At 30.6% G+C, this 17,879-nt stretch overlaps 1 protein-coding gene across 8 annotated transcripts in view; it reads left to right on the forward strand.

Annotated features, from left to right (window-relative positions):
- Nucleotides 1-17,879, forward strand: part of LOC111031534 — a 58,260-nt gene that overhangs the window by 26,011 nt on the left and 14,370 nt on the right. For all 8 annotated transcript variants that reach the window (XR_002604215.1, XM_022311525.1, XM_022311529.1 and 5 more), the window contains 3 exons: nucleotides 14,074-14,308; nucleotides 15,728-15,841; nucleotides 15,923-16,131. Coding sequence is in view for 7 of the 8 variants with exons in the window: in XM_022311525.1 (XP_022167217.1) it covers nucleotides 14,074-14,308; nucleotides 15,728-15,841; nucleotides 15,923-16,131 (558 nt within the window). In the remaining variant the exon portion in view is untranslated. The remainder of the gene's footprint in view (nucleotides 1-14,073; nucleotides 14,309-15,727; nucleotides 15,842-15,922; nucleotides 16,132-17,879) is intronic.

Below are 17,879 nucleotides of genomic sequence, written 5' to 3' on the forward strand. Positions count from 1 at the left end.
GTATATAATTTTACTATTGGGATATTCGTAATAAAAAAAGACTTAAGTGGTTTTCGAGCATTCGTGTAATAATTTCAGTGTTATCGGTAATATCTGATAATTTTTGACATATCTTATAATAAACTATCTATAACAGCGATAAATGCCGGTTAAACCTCGACGAGTTGGTTAGGTTAAAAAGAAAACTGTAAAAAACATTTTTTATAATACCTGTGGTCTAAATAGATCATAGACAGTCTGTTAAAATGGGAAGGAAAATGTTAGTATAGTGTAGTACTTACCAACAAATATTAAAGAACTAGTGTTGTAGCTAAAATAATTCAGGACCCAACTAGTGTAATAACTACAAAAAACCGGGACCCAACTAGTATAGTACACACAAAAATCCGTGACCGAACAAGTGTAGTACCTAAAATAATTCGGGACCCAACTAGTGTAGCAATTATAAATTTGGGACCCAACTCGGATGCAGCCTTGTAGGTATATTAATATTTTAACAAATGTATAAAACGGTCTTTTCAAACAAATACGGCCTAGGCATAATTTAATAAATAAATATACGTTATTACATGATTTCACTGTTTTTGTAGGCGTTAGGTATACCTGATATATACATTATATATATGTAAATATATAATAATTTATGGCACGTGTTTACATCGTAGGCGAATGAACTGGAACGTTTTCGGAATAAAATATATTAAAAACGCTTTATTCTAATATAATGTGCACGCGTTACCTGTGTAGTTATTATATTAAAATATTTTATCTTTGGTAAAATGCACTGTAACGTTCGCAATACGTGTATACGATCCATTGTGACATGCGAGACGTTCCAGACACGACGGCCGAAACGAACGGAATAATAATAATTAAACGGAAAGCGAGAAATTAATTACTTAAATGTTCGCATTACATGCTTACACTACCAAAGTAATAATAATATAATGCCGTCGAGTGACGAGTCCGGAGTCATGTGTCTGGATAGTGGGTACACAATATTATTGTTATTTTTTGGTCTGTTCTTTTTTTCTAAAACGAGTAAATTTATTGTAAATCATGAAAAAATAATAAAATAACAATATGTCTGCAAAATGTAATATCATTTGCTGAATTTATTATTATTTTTCTTAAAAGTGCATCTATTGCACCGACAAAATATATTCAGCAAAGTTTGTGTATTAAATTATATAGTAATAAATAAGCCATATATTAAATTATACCTATAATAAAAATGATCAATGTACATATTTTGTAAACCTTGTTTTGCCGTTCTTAAATCAATTATAGCGACAAAAAAGGTTTTCAACTTATCAGCATAAAATAAACAACAAATTTGTACCACGACCAATTGACGTAAGCTAAAAACTGGTAGTTATGACAAGTGGCGACCACTATTTTTCAGTTGGACTGTCGATCACAGATTAAAGGATGAGCCATTTCGCGCCCTCTTACCACTCATTGCATTTTCAACTATCGTATATAAATGTTATATAATAATGGTTTATTTGTTCTCTCTTATATTAACTTACATTTATCAACATTAAATCAAAACCGAAAAATATCAGGTGTTCTATTTTAGTAGCGTATCTAGAATTTTTTCACGGGGGAGGGGGGAGGTGCATATAACGATTTTAATAGACATATTCAGTATGTACATAATATATTCATATTATGCATGATGTGTTGTGTTCAAAATTATATGACCCTCATATCCCCTCATAGTTACACCACTGTTCTATTTGTTTTACCAAGCCCCAACCCCTCCTAAATTTCGTGTACGATAATAGCGTACATCATACTAATATAGGTACACACCGTTATTCGGTATTTACGTATCTATCTACAATTAAATCCGATGCACATCTCAGCCTGTCTGGTCGCGCGAACTGCAGTTAGAGTATAGATCTGCAATTATGCACTCATGCATCATGTATGCTCATTATCACAGCGTATATTATATTGTCTGTGTCTATTTCAATCCGACGAGATGACGGTTATCATCCTGAGTCCATCCCGAAATGACCTTTATTTAATTTCCTGAATACGTCCGGAATAAAAGGTATCATCGAGTGAGTGCGTACCAAGAAGAAGATATCGTATTTTGACCCACCCCGAATGTGTTCCAATTCATTTATGTTACCCTGCCGGGTGCACTACGAAGCAGTGAGCTGGCCTACAACTCAAAAATATTAGGTTATCTTGTATTAATTTTATTATTTTGGCTCAGGTATACAACCATTTTTCACACATTTTAAGTTTGGATGAATCTACTAATATAAATACTCATATTTGGAACTCATAATAATAGTCGATGACCGTCGGATCTGTTACTTAAAAGATTTGGCTTCGGACCGAGGACGCACCGGGTTATGAAAAAAGGAAAAATTAAACACTGGACGTCCCCCTAGTAGCCGCGACGTGTTGTATAATAACATTTTTTATGTATACATTCGAACTCGTGCACTGCACACCGTCGTCTAATACGCGTTACAACAACGGTTATAATATTGCCACGGCAGATAATGTTGATTTTATTTTATGGGGGGCCCTTTGATTTCACACACTCACTAATATTATAGCGTTTAATCCTCAGGCGTTGACAGTACAAATCGTTTCGTCCAATCCTATAATATTATTATCAAACGATTCGTCGGCAGCATTAGTATATAGTATTATATACAGGTACAACGATAATATGTTTATATAGGACAAGCATACACATACGAAAAATGGAGTTTCCGTCGTTTTTCCACTGAACGAGTTTCCTGTATACTATAATCTAGGTACCTATGCCGATAATCCGATGAAATAATCACGTTCATCACGGTTGGAAACGTATAATAATTAATTTATACATTTACCGTATTGCGCGTACACAGTGGAACAAATCGACAGTCGTGTATGCGTTTCAGTATGTCTTATATACTACTTGTAAATAATATTTTATTTTCATTATGATTCTACAGCCAGGAGTAGTTGTTCGATAATACATTAATATTCACATTTCGAAATCAAATTATACACTTACGGAGTAAGTGTGTTAAATCACAAGTTACGAGAAGATGTTTAGATTAACACTTTTACTTTCATCGCCACACAGTGTAAAAACTGTATTATGTGATTTAATATAAACCTGTGGAAACTGTGCAGAAATTCATTGTTTTTAACGTCCATCATTTCACCGTTTTAATCATTAAACCGCATTGATTGAAACTTGAATTATTTAGTAAAAGTTATATAAGTTAAATCTTAAATGTTATCAAATAATATGGGTATATTTATTTGTATTGATAAAATATTTACAATATAAATAATCTATATGCATCTAAGTACCTAACTGTGCATGATAAGTAAATTTTAAAATAAAATGAAGATTATAAATAAAGAATTCAAAGATTGGTCCGTTATCTAACAGTACTTCAATATCAATTTTATTTTTAATTTATACATTTTTTTTGTGTTGAATGAGTTTTTTTTTTGTTGTAATTAACGCGATTTTAATTTTTTTATCGTATAGCAAATATTGAAGCTCATTGTTGTATATTCAGTAATCCGTTTGTCGTTTAATAATAATATTATTGATAAAGGATATAGATGACATTTCGGTTAGTTGACAATTTTTAAAATTAATTTGTCAATGACAGTTGTCAGAATCTGGTTGATGAGAGTTTTAAATTCGTTTAAGAAAGAAGTTAATTGGATAGTTAAGTTTTTATTTTTATGTATATTAATTGTATTTTGTTGAGTGATCGATGTTTGATTTGGTAAATTGTCAACACATTTTGTTGGAAATATTACTATTTAAATTTGAAGTGCTCTCAGAAATATATATTTATTAAATTGTAAACGTTTAAGGTTAAAAACAATTTAACGCACCCCGTTTCACATTATTTCTAGATCCCCATTGGCACACAGTGTCTATACCTATATAATTATATTGGCCAGTCACATTTCCGTCGCGGCATCAGTATACCTATATAATATACTTATTGCTCTGTACCCGTTGATGTACTCAATAGACCTATACCCGGCATTGGTTTTGAATAAACATGGTTATTTTTTATACAATGCCTATATGCTCACTCATTATAATATTATTATTGTTTTTTTTAAACCTTGCAGCAGCGAAAATTGTGTGTTCGATTTCAATAAAATACGAGTAGCCGCCGCGGGACCGCTGCAGTCTAGAGTTTTGAGCGAACAATTTGTTATTTAGTTATTTTGCAAACGACCGACGGCCGACACCGTGCACGCATCATAGGTACGATTTAAGAGATAATAATATATAATGGCATATTACAATGGTACATATTATACTCGATCGCGTTATCCAACCCAACGGAGCTACCCGCGCGCATTAGCGAACTGTGCGCTAGTTAGCCGTGCCGTGTCGGAGTGCGGATTTCGTGGACCCAAAATCCGGGATCTCTGGTCGAACCGTTCGGTCAAAACGATAATATTATTTTCGCGGTGTCCGCCCATCGTGACGGCTCAGAAACAACGGCTTGGTGTGAATGGGATATTATACACGCAAAAGACGTACGTATATTATCACGCATGTAATGTAATAATAATAATAATAATTATTATTATTATTATTATTATTATTTCGAAACAACAAAGTGGAACGTCGCCGTCGTCCGCCCGCCGGCGCGAGCGAATCGGTGCGAAAATCAGACAGATAGCGAAATGAGCCGATCAACAGCGTTTCGTCATAATGTCGTTATGTTATATACACACGCGTGAGCCGAATACATACACAAATAACGGTATAATTATTATACCTGTACACCCCACAATACGTTATAATATTGTTATTGTGTCTACTGCAATAATTCCGGGATTCCCGAGCGCTGTGTAGTTGTAGTGCTAGTCGCTGTTAGATAACAACAGTTATAATATTAATATGTGATGGGCTTGCGAAAGAAATAAGAATATTGATACTTACTATGTTTTTATTAAATGCGAATACTTACGTCGACTGTTTCGGTATACTGCAGTGTATTATTATTTACCTATTATCGTCGTAATACAGAGCCTGCGTATTATATTGTATGGTTTAGCAGGTCGCTGGCTTAGTTTTTTCTTGTATACGAAAAACGATCTAATTCTATTTTAACATTTAGTTATTGAATATGCAGTTGCAGGTGGATTTTAAACCATGGCCGTAGCCGTCCCGAAAATAACCAATTCTGGTCCACACGGCCATTACTTTGAAGATTAACCAAAACCGAAATCTCTGCACCGGAACCATTATTTTAATATTGTAGAAACCGAAAGTTATCGATACTGAATGCATTCGTTTTACACGTTGATACGTTTTAGCACCAAATAATTTCATAAACCATACTGGAATTAGTTTAAATGGTCCAATTAAGGAAACAGTACAAACAGTATCAAATTAAGATTTTTAAAAAATCGAACTAAAACCAAAATGCCTCTGTTGTAATTCGAACTTCTCATATAGAGGGAAAATCAACTTTTACGCTTGGCCCTCTGATCTTTCATTTTTTGCAGTCACGAGTTCACAAGACTCTTTTCGATGTACCTAACTATATAATTTAGGTGTCCAAATATTGAACTATCCACGCAATAGCGAAATAAATGCTGTAAAGTAGTCCCCGAGAGTCATCTGTTTCGAAAAAATATTACTTCGAACGCCTCATTAACGAGGTGGGCTGTAGTTGCGTGTTAAACTTGTTAGTTGTTACAATTATCGACTACACTTCACCTCTATTTACGAATCCACGTCGCACATTAAAGAAAAATATAATGTCTGTAGTGATCACATCTATCGGAGCAGGTCATTTGCATCATAATATTATTCGCACACATTGGCGGTGGTTAGAAATACCGTATGTATAGTAAATATCGAGGGGATTCGATGCAGACGGGTCGTTTTATTGCATCAAGTTTTAATTGCACTGCCGTGCTCTACACGCCACTGACCGGTATTTCCAGACTGCGAGTTCACAATTGTTGAATATTAAAAAACAAAAAAAACGACGGTGTAAAAAAATATCCTTTAACGGGTTGTTCTTCGTATAACGACATTACTTCCGGTGTTGTCAGTTTTATATTTTAATAATATTGATTATTTCAGTGTTGTACTACGTGGGTGCCTACTCTATAATAGTAAATCATCTTCTAACCTGATCCTTATTATAATATTTTTTGACTGTCAACGACTAATACAACCATCATTGTTTATTCGGAAACCAAACCGTATATTGTGGTATTACCTATAATATTACCTACATATAGATGTTATAACTATCAAATCAGACGTATAATCTCTATGTATAAAATCATCAAGACCTCTGTGATATTTTGAACTGTGGTGCTGCAGGTGATGAACACATAGTATAGAAATGTCGACTGATAAAAAAATTCTTGGTTTGGATGGTAAAAATATAAAAACAAAAACATCATCACTGGGTATAATAAATCATTTCGTTCAAAGACGACCAGAGTTGAGGTAGGTTTATCCGAAAATTGTTAGGTGACATTTTCGTTACAGAGTTGTTTGGTTTCTTTCCACGATTTTCTCGCGAGCTTTTAGAAATGTTCATTAATATAAACCTTCTAAAGAAAATCTGTGATCAGACTGCATAATAATGTTTGGAAGTGGACACGTGATCATAAAAGCGATAGCAAGGGAGTTTTATTCAGAATTAAAAACAATTAGGGCGTATTGATAGTATTAATAATATGAACGTTGGACGAAAATTTTATAATTTCTTTTGTTGTATAATGTTATTGTTGTTAAAATTGATTTTAATTTCGAATTAGTGAGCAATTTTGAAATATTGGCTGTGACGAATTACTGGTTAACCATTTTTATATTCATTACTTTCTGTTAAAGTTCTGTTGGAATTTAATTAAAATGTTAAAACAAAATTATCAACGACAAATATTGATGACGTTTCAAACTTTCTTCGAGATAATAAAATAAATTATTCAATGCAGCCATTTTCAAAGACAGATTTGTTTTTATGGACTTTTATTTCCGTCGTTATTCAATTCGTTAGTTTTAATAAGTATTCCGGCTTGAATTTCTTTTATGAAACGGCAATCTTCAAAACATTTTATTAAGATTTCAATTTAGTTTCTATACGTAGCGCAAGAGCTATTGTTTTTGAAATAAATTATCATTTTTACTCTTTTATATAATATATACCTCCGGGTAATAAAATATACGCTTGTATATTTCATTTAAAAATATTATCGTCCATCAAAAATTAACTGGTTCTTATATAAATACATTTAATTACAAAATGGCGATTTATTTTTTTTTCGTTATTAAAACATTTCAAAACAAATATTTTTACAAAACTTTAAAGAGTAATACTCGTGTTTGTATGTTTATTTTAGGATTTAAAATCAATATTATGATCAATAAAAAAATAAATACTTTTTTGGCCACATAGTTGTTTGGATTTTTGGAATGTTTCAATTAGCTTTGTATTTGTAGTATTACAACAAGTTAGTATTATTTCGCAGTGCAAAGTATGTGCCGTGAGACTCGTGTGAGAGGGTCTTAAATGTTTCTATTTTATGTTTGTGCATTATATGGAGTGAAATATTTGTTTTCATATGGGCACTGGTTTCAAAAATCGTAGCTTACAGTAGGTATTATAACCTTACTGTGTTATTAAAGAACAGAAAAACCAAATTTTTTTCTCGATCTAATATTCAGTTATCCAAGAAGGTCATTTAATTGTGAAGCTTATTATTTTTTTTTTATGGCTCTGATTCAACTTTTATTTTAATTTGGATTCTTGGACATTTTAAAGTGCACCCCAAGCATAGACCTATATATAGTTGTAAACCAAGCCGTTATGTTTCAAGGTAGAAAATAAATGGTAATATAGTCGTACCACCTCATACAGAGTGATTTACCAAACATATTCACCTCAATTTTCCTTAAATTATTTATATTTAAATTCTGATTTTTACGCATGCTGAAGGGTTATATTTTCAAATAATTAGGTTAGTTCTGTTACTTAAGAAGAGCCCTGTCAATAAAGTTTTTTTTTCAAACGGGTGCACACTTGTTTGTTGTGTCCTTTGTAAGGATATGATTTTTTGAAAATATTGATTTACATTAATCGAAATTCGAGCTAGTAGTTTCTTAGTTATGAAGCTATTAGTACTAAGAGTAAAATAGTTTACGATAAAATAGGTTTAGAAAGTAGTAGACTATTATAACGATTTAGGAATAATAGTTATAATAATTATTAATTTATTAAGATACTTGGAATTATCTGAGTATAAAGAATAATTACTATATTTAAAATATGAACGTATTTTATATTTTATGTAAAACCGTTATTTAAGTACTTTTATCCTCAGTAGATACATTAAATTTAAAACTCAAAAAATCATAATTTCGATTTCGAGTTTCGATTTAAATGAATCAACGTTTTCCGAAAATAATCTGTTATAAAAAAATTGTATTAAAGGGATTGGTTATCATTATTTTGATAAAAAAGAATACTTAAGTATTTGAAAATATATTCTTTAAATATTATACTCAAAAATTCCAATTCCAAAAATCATAATTTAAATTAATAATTTGAATACTTATTATTTTAGGATACAAATCGGTGGGTGAGCACTGAGCATGGTCGGTAAGTCACTGTGTATAATAAAACAATGATTCCACTTGCGTATTGTACTTGTGAGTGGAATATAAAGGTCAGCGAAAAGGATTATTATACATGGATAGGTATAGTACCGTTGAACGAGGGATTCCGAATACGTATCGAGATATTATGCCTGTACCTACAGGGATTTCTATTTTATTTTCAAAGCGGCTTTCGGTCGGTACGCTCGAAAGGACTTCGAATCGAATGTTGTCGATTATTATATACCGCACTCGCGACCTGGGTCAGTGACGTGGTCGGCTCGCGTGCATCTTTCGGTATTTTTTTGTTTTTGCAGTGAACCGCAAGTGAAAAACAATGGCTTGGGATTTGGGATGCGTGCGAAAGCCGTCCGGTGTCAGTAGTATAATATTATTGTTTCACCGAGTTGAACAACTATATAGACGATTATATGGTTAGGTCATCTTTGCAATAATATAATTTATACGGAAACTTACGGTGGCGCGCCCACGTATCCGTCTGCCGATTGTGAAAAATTAAATAATAACAATAATCGTTATAATATACCTACTATAGCAATAAGCCTATATCATGCACAACGAAACCAGATCGAAACGAGGTCGTCATTTTATGTACATTGTACCTTCACAACTTCCTACATTTTCGTCGTCCCCAGCATCAACTTACTAGTGTTGCCATAATATAATATAATATACTTTTGGACTGAATAATATAAACACAAACATAACATCTCATGTGGCAAATGTCGATTCATCGACCATAATATGTGCTTTAACTTTTTATCCTGACATAATGCATTTTAACAAATTCTGATTTTTGGACTTTAAATGTTTATTTAAAAACCATGTTATTTTCAAATGAATGAATTTTTTGTACCATTTACGTTTTTTTATGGGATGTGACCCGAGGCGATTCAAATGAGAACCACTCAACAATCCATGCCAATGCCAATGCATCTAAATCGAATCTCGGTCGTTAGTAGACTTTAAAGTCATCCGACTTTATCTACAAACGATAGTATTCCTTAAATTATAGTCTTTCATAAAAATATAATAATATGTAAGACTTAGTATTATTATAGCATAGTATATAATTTTTTTTATTCAAGGATAATTTTCAACAATTTTAAAATTCTAATATAGTAAGTTATCATAGTTCCCAAATTTTGTAAGCCCATAATCTTGATTTACGAGTACATAAAGCTTTAGAGCTATGAAACTACTCGTCTGAATTTCGATTTATAGGGGTATCAAAATGTTCAAAAAAATAATCTACCTAAAAATTCACTGTAAAAAGAAGTCAAGAAGAGAAGATCTTATCTCCACAGGACGCTCCTCAAATCGTGTGAAAAAATCTAAACATTTGCAAATATTATGCTTCTTCATTGTACTAAGCCATGTATTATCTATTTGACAATTCAAAAAAGCATTTCAATAAATGATAAAAAGAGAGTATGCATGCTTACCGAGCACCCAGTAAATTGTATACTGTGGTTTACAGAGTGATGTTGTAAGTAAAATCTGTAAAATCTGTAATATTATATGATTATTGCCGTCAAGGTGGTGAAATTATAACAACGATGAAAAAAAGACTTCTCGTGGTTCAATGCGCTCGACGATCGATACACATAACGACAAGTAGGTTATACACAATATTATATTATATAGGTACCTAAGTTAAAAATCTTACGAATCATCGTCCACCGGATAAGCGTGAAGTGTGCGTGCATATTTAGGTTGACAGGATATATGTGTGTGCCTGTGTGTGTGTTCAATTGTTAATTATTAATTTTGAAGCCAAAAAAGGGTCATTCTTCGAGCAGCATTTGCCCGTCTCTATTTAGTTGGATCTTTGGGCGGACGACGCAGTCAACGTGCATGAAGAGCGTCACAAATCTCTCAATATATACATCGCGGTCGCGCTGTGACACGTGAGGATGTATTTTTTTATTCGATAATTTTTTTCCTCCATCTGTATATGTTCAGGCCATGGCTAATTAATATAAAATTTAAGATTATAATTGCATGAGTCGTCGTTTTCACTTCGGAAAGTGAGCGAAAATCGATTTGTCCGCCTGGATCTGACGATTTCTGGGAGCGATTAAAGCGACGACACGAAACGTATATTTTTTTTGCCAAACAAAATAACATAGTTTTTGTTTTTAATTTCTAATAACTGTTATATGATCATCGTATATTTTACTAATCATAATATGTGCTTGAAATTTCTCATAAAACAGTGAAAATTCTAAATAATATTGGAAAATTATGGATTTGTGTTATCAATCATTTCACGTATAGGTGACATGAAATGTACACAACTCAAGGTTTGTACACAAAATTTTTGTGTTACATAAGCGATTTACGATAAATAATTAAAAATATTCCATATAAATTACTGTTTAGCTACCCTGTACATTGTACATAATAAAATAATACAATTTATTGAATGACCTTTTTATATATAGCTAGTAAGTTACAAGGCTTGATTGAAAATATATTCTCCTCTTAGTTTTAATCTTAGTAAAAAAACCACAACAAAAGATTTAAAAGTTCAGTTTTAATTATAATTTATTATTTAATAATCGGAATAGTAATTAACACTGTAATTTGTTAATAAACTAGACAAATAATATTGTTGTACGCATACAAAGTACCGTAATAACAATCTCTGTCATTAAACTAATTGTTTAAGGTCTTACACGATTATATTGAGTTTTAAAATGTAATTTATTTAAACATAAAATTATTCATTAATTTTATTTGTGTAATTTTATTTTTATAGGTACTTATTTTTAATAAAACACAAATTACTATTATTAAACATTTATTATTTTCTACATCTTTAAAGACATCCAATATTTTAAATTTCAGTTAACTTTATTATCATAATTATTGAGTGATTAATTACAACCAATCAACAAAAAATGTTAGTGAATCAAGTTATGAGAAGTATTTAGTGTTAAATTATATAATCAATGATCAATAATCATATTATATACATTTTGTATAATATTATACCAGTATTATAAATAATGATATAAAGTGACATCGGTTGACACGAAAGTTATAAAGATTCTTGTCTCTTTTAATTTTATGTAATTCTTCTGTAGATTTTTGTCAAGCCCATTTTGTACGATATAAATTGTTAAAAATCGTTTCGTTAATTCCTTAATATACTTTTAGGCAAATAGTTTGACACAGTTTCAAAAATAAATCTTTGTAGAAGTGTACTCAATTAAACAAAATTGTGTATCGTATTTCTTTCTATAGTATTCCCGTATCGTTTTATAAATTAATTTATCTGATTCTCAGCGAAGTTTTTTTTCATGGACTTTTTTGAATAGTATCTTCTAGTAATGGTCACGAATTACAAACGAAAGTGTAAAGATGTTTCTATATTGTTTGAAATTATAATTTTGCTAGAACTTTACGGTTAGGTAACCAAATTTAAGTGTCATAAGTTAAAATTTTTTAGTGTCAAGTATACTAGTGTCGTATATTTGATGCAGTTTTTAAAATTCCATAAAAGTATAACAATTGAAACAATTTATTGAGTATCACCGAAAATTGTGTACTTTATCAAACTCAATTTACTGTAGACTATGTTTTATAGTTTTTAAAGAGCATGGACCAGTTGCGCTTAAAACAATATTTGTATTTTAGATCAGTACACCAATTGCGCTACTTATATTTTAGGTTCCTTATTTTTACATGGGTATAATATGTAAGTTACTACACGGCGGAAAAAGTTACATATGTATAATATACACAATTAAATATAGCTAACTAATATACATTCAAATATACTTAATTTAAAGCAAAATGAAATTACGGGAAAATACGACAAGCTACAAGCTGATAAATGATAATAGTACCTATCCCGACTCGACGTAGGGCGAAATATTAAATATTTTATTTATTATTACTAACGAACATATTATAAAGTATGAATTTGAGTGATAGACTACTCGTATAACAAGTTTTCATTATCATTAATTATCGTTATCCACCAATTTATCTACCTAATTCGTACGTTCCATACACTGTCTAATAAGTACCATACAGATATAATATACTGTATATGGGATAACACAAATCACGATATATAATATAATATAAACTAAAATATAATTTTTTGTATTGACTGAAAATATCTATTTAAAATATATATTTTTATAAAAGTATTTTTATATACTAGGTGTAATGTAGAATACTATTATAAACCCTGAAGAAAACTGAGCGCAATTGGTATATCGACCCAAAAAAGGCAGAGCGCAAATGGTATATTAAAAGGTCATTTTAAGCGCAATTGGTAAACTCCCTTTTTAAAAACTATGTAACAGAACAGAGATGATACCGATTTGAAACTAAACGGACAAAGTAGAGTTGTCACTTGAAATTGGAACATTTGAGTTATGTATGAAAAAATGTGTTGCAAATTTCAAAATTATTTTAACATGTAGAAAATTGTTGCAAATCAGCTGCAAGCAAATGACACTAAAATGGGATCAATTGGATATAGACTGGGTAACTTTACGTACAAGAAAAATATATTTATTTTCCGATTATCACTTTGGTTTAATTATCACACAATAATAACAAAACATGATTGATTACAGATTTATTTTCTTACCGAACAGTTTTTGTTGATTAATTGAAATTACTTCAAACTTTAAGTTGTAACTTATTGTGTCTGATTTACTGGGTTTGCTTACACTACATTATATTTTCGACTTCCTACAGTCAACCTGTTTATAGAATGGCGTGTGGTATAAAAAAGAACTTTGTTTAATTAAGCAAGCTTTGTTGTTTAAATAAGAAAGCCATTTTAACTATTGTTAAACTTTAATCAGTAAAACCGCACTTGGCCCGACGGTTTTAGGAAACCACTTTAGTTTTGCATAGGTATAATAAGGCACTTTAGATAAACGTGTTTGATAAATATTCACCAGGTATTTAGTAAAGAGCTTTGGTGTCTTACAGTGTTCGATAATAATAAATAACTATAACACTTGCACCCCCACCCCCAGGCCACAATATCACTAGGCAAATAATTAAAATTACTTGTTTGTGTTTGATAAGGGATCTACGAAATCCTCATGCGGCGTGCATGTATCGATGGTTACCGGATCATGACGGGCAAAGTTCATTTTTTTTTTAAATAATGCTTATTAGTTATTTTATTGATTTTAGCAGTATTTCGTTCACAATAAGTTTAAGCATACATATATTGTTAAAATATATCTATTCTTAAAATGAAATGGTTTTGTATAAATTTAAAATGTAATTATTTCTTGATATTAGGAAAATGGGTAATAATCGTCCATACTACGCCATGTCATCGTGTGCGCTTATATTCGCATACCGTCCACATGATATATTTACAACATTATATATATGGACAGCTATTGCAGGTGATTAAAAATGTCTTGTTTCAGGTTACGGTCATATTGCTCCGAAAACCCTAAACGGAAAAATAGCCACCATATTTTACGCGATCGTCGGTATACCGCTGATGCTCCTGTGCCTGTCCAATATCGGCGACATAATGGCGCATTCCTTCAGGTTCCTCTACTGGAAAGTGTGTTGCTACACGTGCACCAGGCGGCAGAGACGAGTACAGTCCCTAAGGAGGTCCCGCAGTCAAAGGTCCACTACAAGATCACACGGCGGGTAAGATTTTATACATATATTTACCCGGTTTTGGATTTACATATTTTAACCCAGTCAAAGCACGTTCACTTGTTATAATTCCCTAATGACCCGCAGCAGTAGGTATTGCGCGTCAAGTTTTATGGGTTTTGGCTACGTCCAGTATTTGTATGTCCAGAAATTAATGCAATGCGTTTATAAGTATAATATATTATTGTTTATTGATTGCGTTGTATTTTTGTGCAGTTCGTCGTTGAAGTGCGATCGAGGATAATTGTATTAAGCTACGTCAACATTGATCACGATCATATTTTTATTTCGATATAATTCAATTGTTTCATTATTTTAATTTTAATCACTGTCTTAATTTGTTTAAACATTTTGATATACAGTCAAAACTCTTTATAACGAAACTCTTTACAACGAAAAACTCTATATAACGTAAACATTACATAATAATGGTTGGTTTGCTATATAACCCATTAGACAATTCATTCTCTATAACGTATTAGTCACTCTCAATAACGAAACAATATTTTATGTTTCATAATACAATTTACGTGTTATCGTATCTATTACATATATAAACTATAAAAATAATCGGCAATAATGCCGAATAAAAAAGTCCAAACTAAGATGACAGACTATTTTAAATAAGGTATAAATATGTATAGTATAAAAATTAAATTATATTTAATAAGTATGTATAATAATAATAATAATTTAATATAATACGTAAATATATATAAAATAATGTAAAAATAATGATGTGTTTGATATATAATATTACATAGGTACATACCTTTATACATAAATAATTAAAATTTTGTTTTTTTTTAAACCCTCTCTATTACGAAAACTCTCTATAACGAAAGAAATCTCTTGGTCCCTTCAGATTCGTTATAAAGAGTTTTGACTGTAATATGATATCATATAATATTTTATTCACATTCATGCAAAGACATTCAATATATTTTTTTTATTAGATAGAACAGATTTTTAATTTTTAGATATTGTATTTTCTTCAGTTGGATTATATTGAATATTATTACTATCATTTATATATGATGGTAGCTTATGATTTTTGAAATATTTGAATTATTTAATTGGATAAGGTAGGATTAATTTAATTTCGGATCTCCGTATACAATATAGTTGTTCAAATTAGCATTACATAACATTATTTTATAGATATATTATGCCATCACTTATCATGCCTACACAAAGTACCTGTATTTAATCCGTATTAAATAACTCAACATAATGATTACTTGACAAATCTTTTTAGCGAAATCAAGCTGAAAAAAATACTTGATTATTATTTTCGAAAGTCGGCTATAGAACGAGGCTTTAAATGTCGCAACCACTACTGTAGCGTAATCTGACAAACGTATTTTTTTTAAACATTTTTTTTTTTTTACAAAGATCTATTTTTTCTAGTTCCAGAACCACGTCACTAAGGAGAACGGGTCGAATATCACAGAGATCCGCAGATAGCGCTCTTGGAATGTCGGATTGTTACACTAGATCTTCTTATTCGGACACTGAATGCAGGTGAAATATCTATAGAGTACCTAGTAGAGTAGAAGCTCGATTTTTGTATCGTTTTCATGATATTTATAAATTTTTCACCAGGTATTACGATAAAATGGAAAGAGAATATGCCATGTTCGGGGGCGGGATGCCTGTTAAATCTCCTAATCGATATTCACAGCAATCCAGGTACTCCGACACCGTACCGTTACGAAGACACTCGCCGGCTATTAAGCCTAGATCGACCAGTCAAAACAGTGGTCACCGAAATAATGCTAACCATTATTACCATGGACGATATCGAGTACAAGGTACCCATTGTAGTGTACATAATGTTATATTAATATTTTGTGAGTCAGAGTAAAACCAAATCAATATACATTTAGAGAACGCGGAAATTGGTTTTATGCTGTGGATCAGTACATTATTATATTATTAACTACTTTGTCCCAAGAAATGTTTTAGTTAAGTAACTTTAAGTAACGGGTTGAATTCACACTTAGTCCTATACATTTTATCATAACTTTAATTCAGTGAACAAATGATAGATACCTTTTAAAAACAAACATTTTTTTGTATTCATACATAAAAGATTCATGTTCCTCACTCCCGTGATTGATAAAATATTAAAAATGTTATCCTTTCACTGCTGGTGCTTTTAAACTACTGGTGTATTTGATATCTTTAAAAATCTTAAAATTTAACTGTTCCAAAAAATTTACTGAACTGTCCAAATGAAAATAATATTTAAATACACATAAATAAACATTATCTGAAATAGAAAATATATGTTAAAAACTAAAACTTATTATGTAGGTAACTTTATAAGCAAGTATATATTATTGTTAATTTATATTCATAAACTGATTGTTGGAGCTTAAATACATAAATATAAGCCGATGAAACCCGAAGACTAAGAAGTAGAAAAGTTAGATCGATTCAAACATTGTTTTGATGTTTTTATATATTTTTCAAAGTTTACTACGTTCATGGTTATTAAACAAATCATTAGCACTGTAATAAATTTGGTTTTAATGTAGGATCGTAAATAATCTTTAAGAACTAACATTAAAACTACGGCCTTACTCCAAAGTCCAAAGTACCAACATAGTTATAGAAACTTAATAGATACAGTTTTTCATTTCACAACACCTTCATTGGTATAAATATTCCCAAAATATGAACTAGAAAGTAAACCTATGTGGAGTAAAAACTAGTAACACGTAGATATCATTAAGTATAATAAACGTTCCTTTTACGTATCATGCATTTTAAACCATATAAAACCATTAAAACACATTATAAATTTAAAATTAGGACTTATGTTTTACTTAAAATAACATGGTTGAATATTTTAATTTCGTTACATGCGTAATGCATACATATTATGAGTTGGATCCTGCAAAGACCAAAATATAATATTAGGTATTATGTATTTATAATAGTTATTCATTACTTAATATTTTACAAGTTATATGTTAAGACACGAATTATTGCTCAACGATTATGATGTACATTAAGAGGAATATCTTCTATTTAGTAATAATATTAGTATATAGGTATATACAGGGTAATTCACCAAGCATTCTCACCCCCACATTTTGTGCTGAAAGACCATAATTAAAGATTAAAAAATCAGATTTTGAATAACTGCATTATTGAAGAAAAAAGGGAGTGAGCATGCTTGGTAAATCGCTCTGTATAATATAACGTTTTTTAAAGTCCATAGTAAAATCAATAACATAATATAATATACTCGTATCCACAAAAACTGCCAACTTTTTGTACAAAACTTTCATAATGAGTATTAAGCAAAAACTTGACTATAATTTGTTTCAAATAATATTCACTTATCAAAGATCATTCAATACATCTTGTTACCGTTTTCTAAAGAATCAATACTAGTCGTTTTGTTTTTACTTTTATTATATATTATTCCCTAGAGAAATGTTTAGTCTGGATAAGGATTATTTTTATAAGAATTTTCTAGAGCATAAGACCTTCTCCTTCTAGGGAAATTATATACCATAATACTTCAGCTACATTTAAAAATAATTTA

Source organism: Myzus persicae, unplaced genomic scaffold, assembly GCF_001856785.1.
Source record: "Myzus persicae strain clone G006 unplaced genomic scaffold, MPER_G0061.0, whole genome shotgun sequence".
NCBI classification, from domain to species: Eukaryota; Metazoa; Arthropoda; class Insecta; order Hemiptera; family Aphididae; genus Myzus; species Myzus persicae.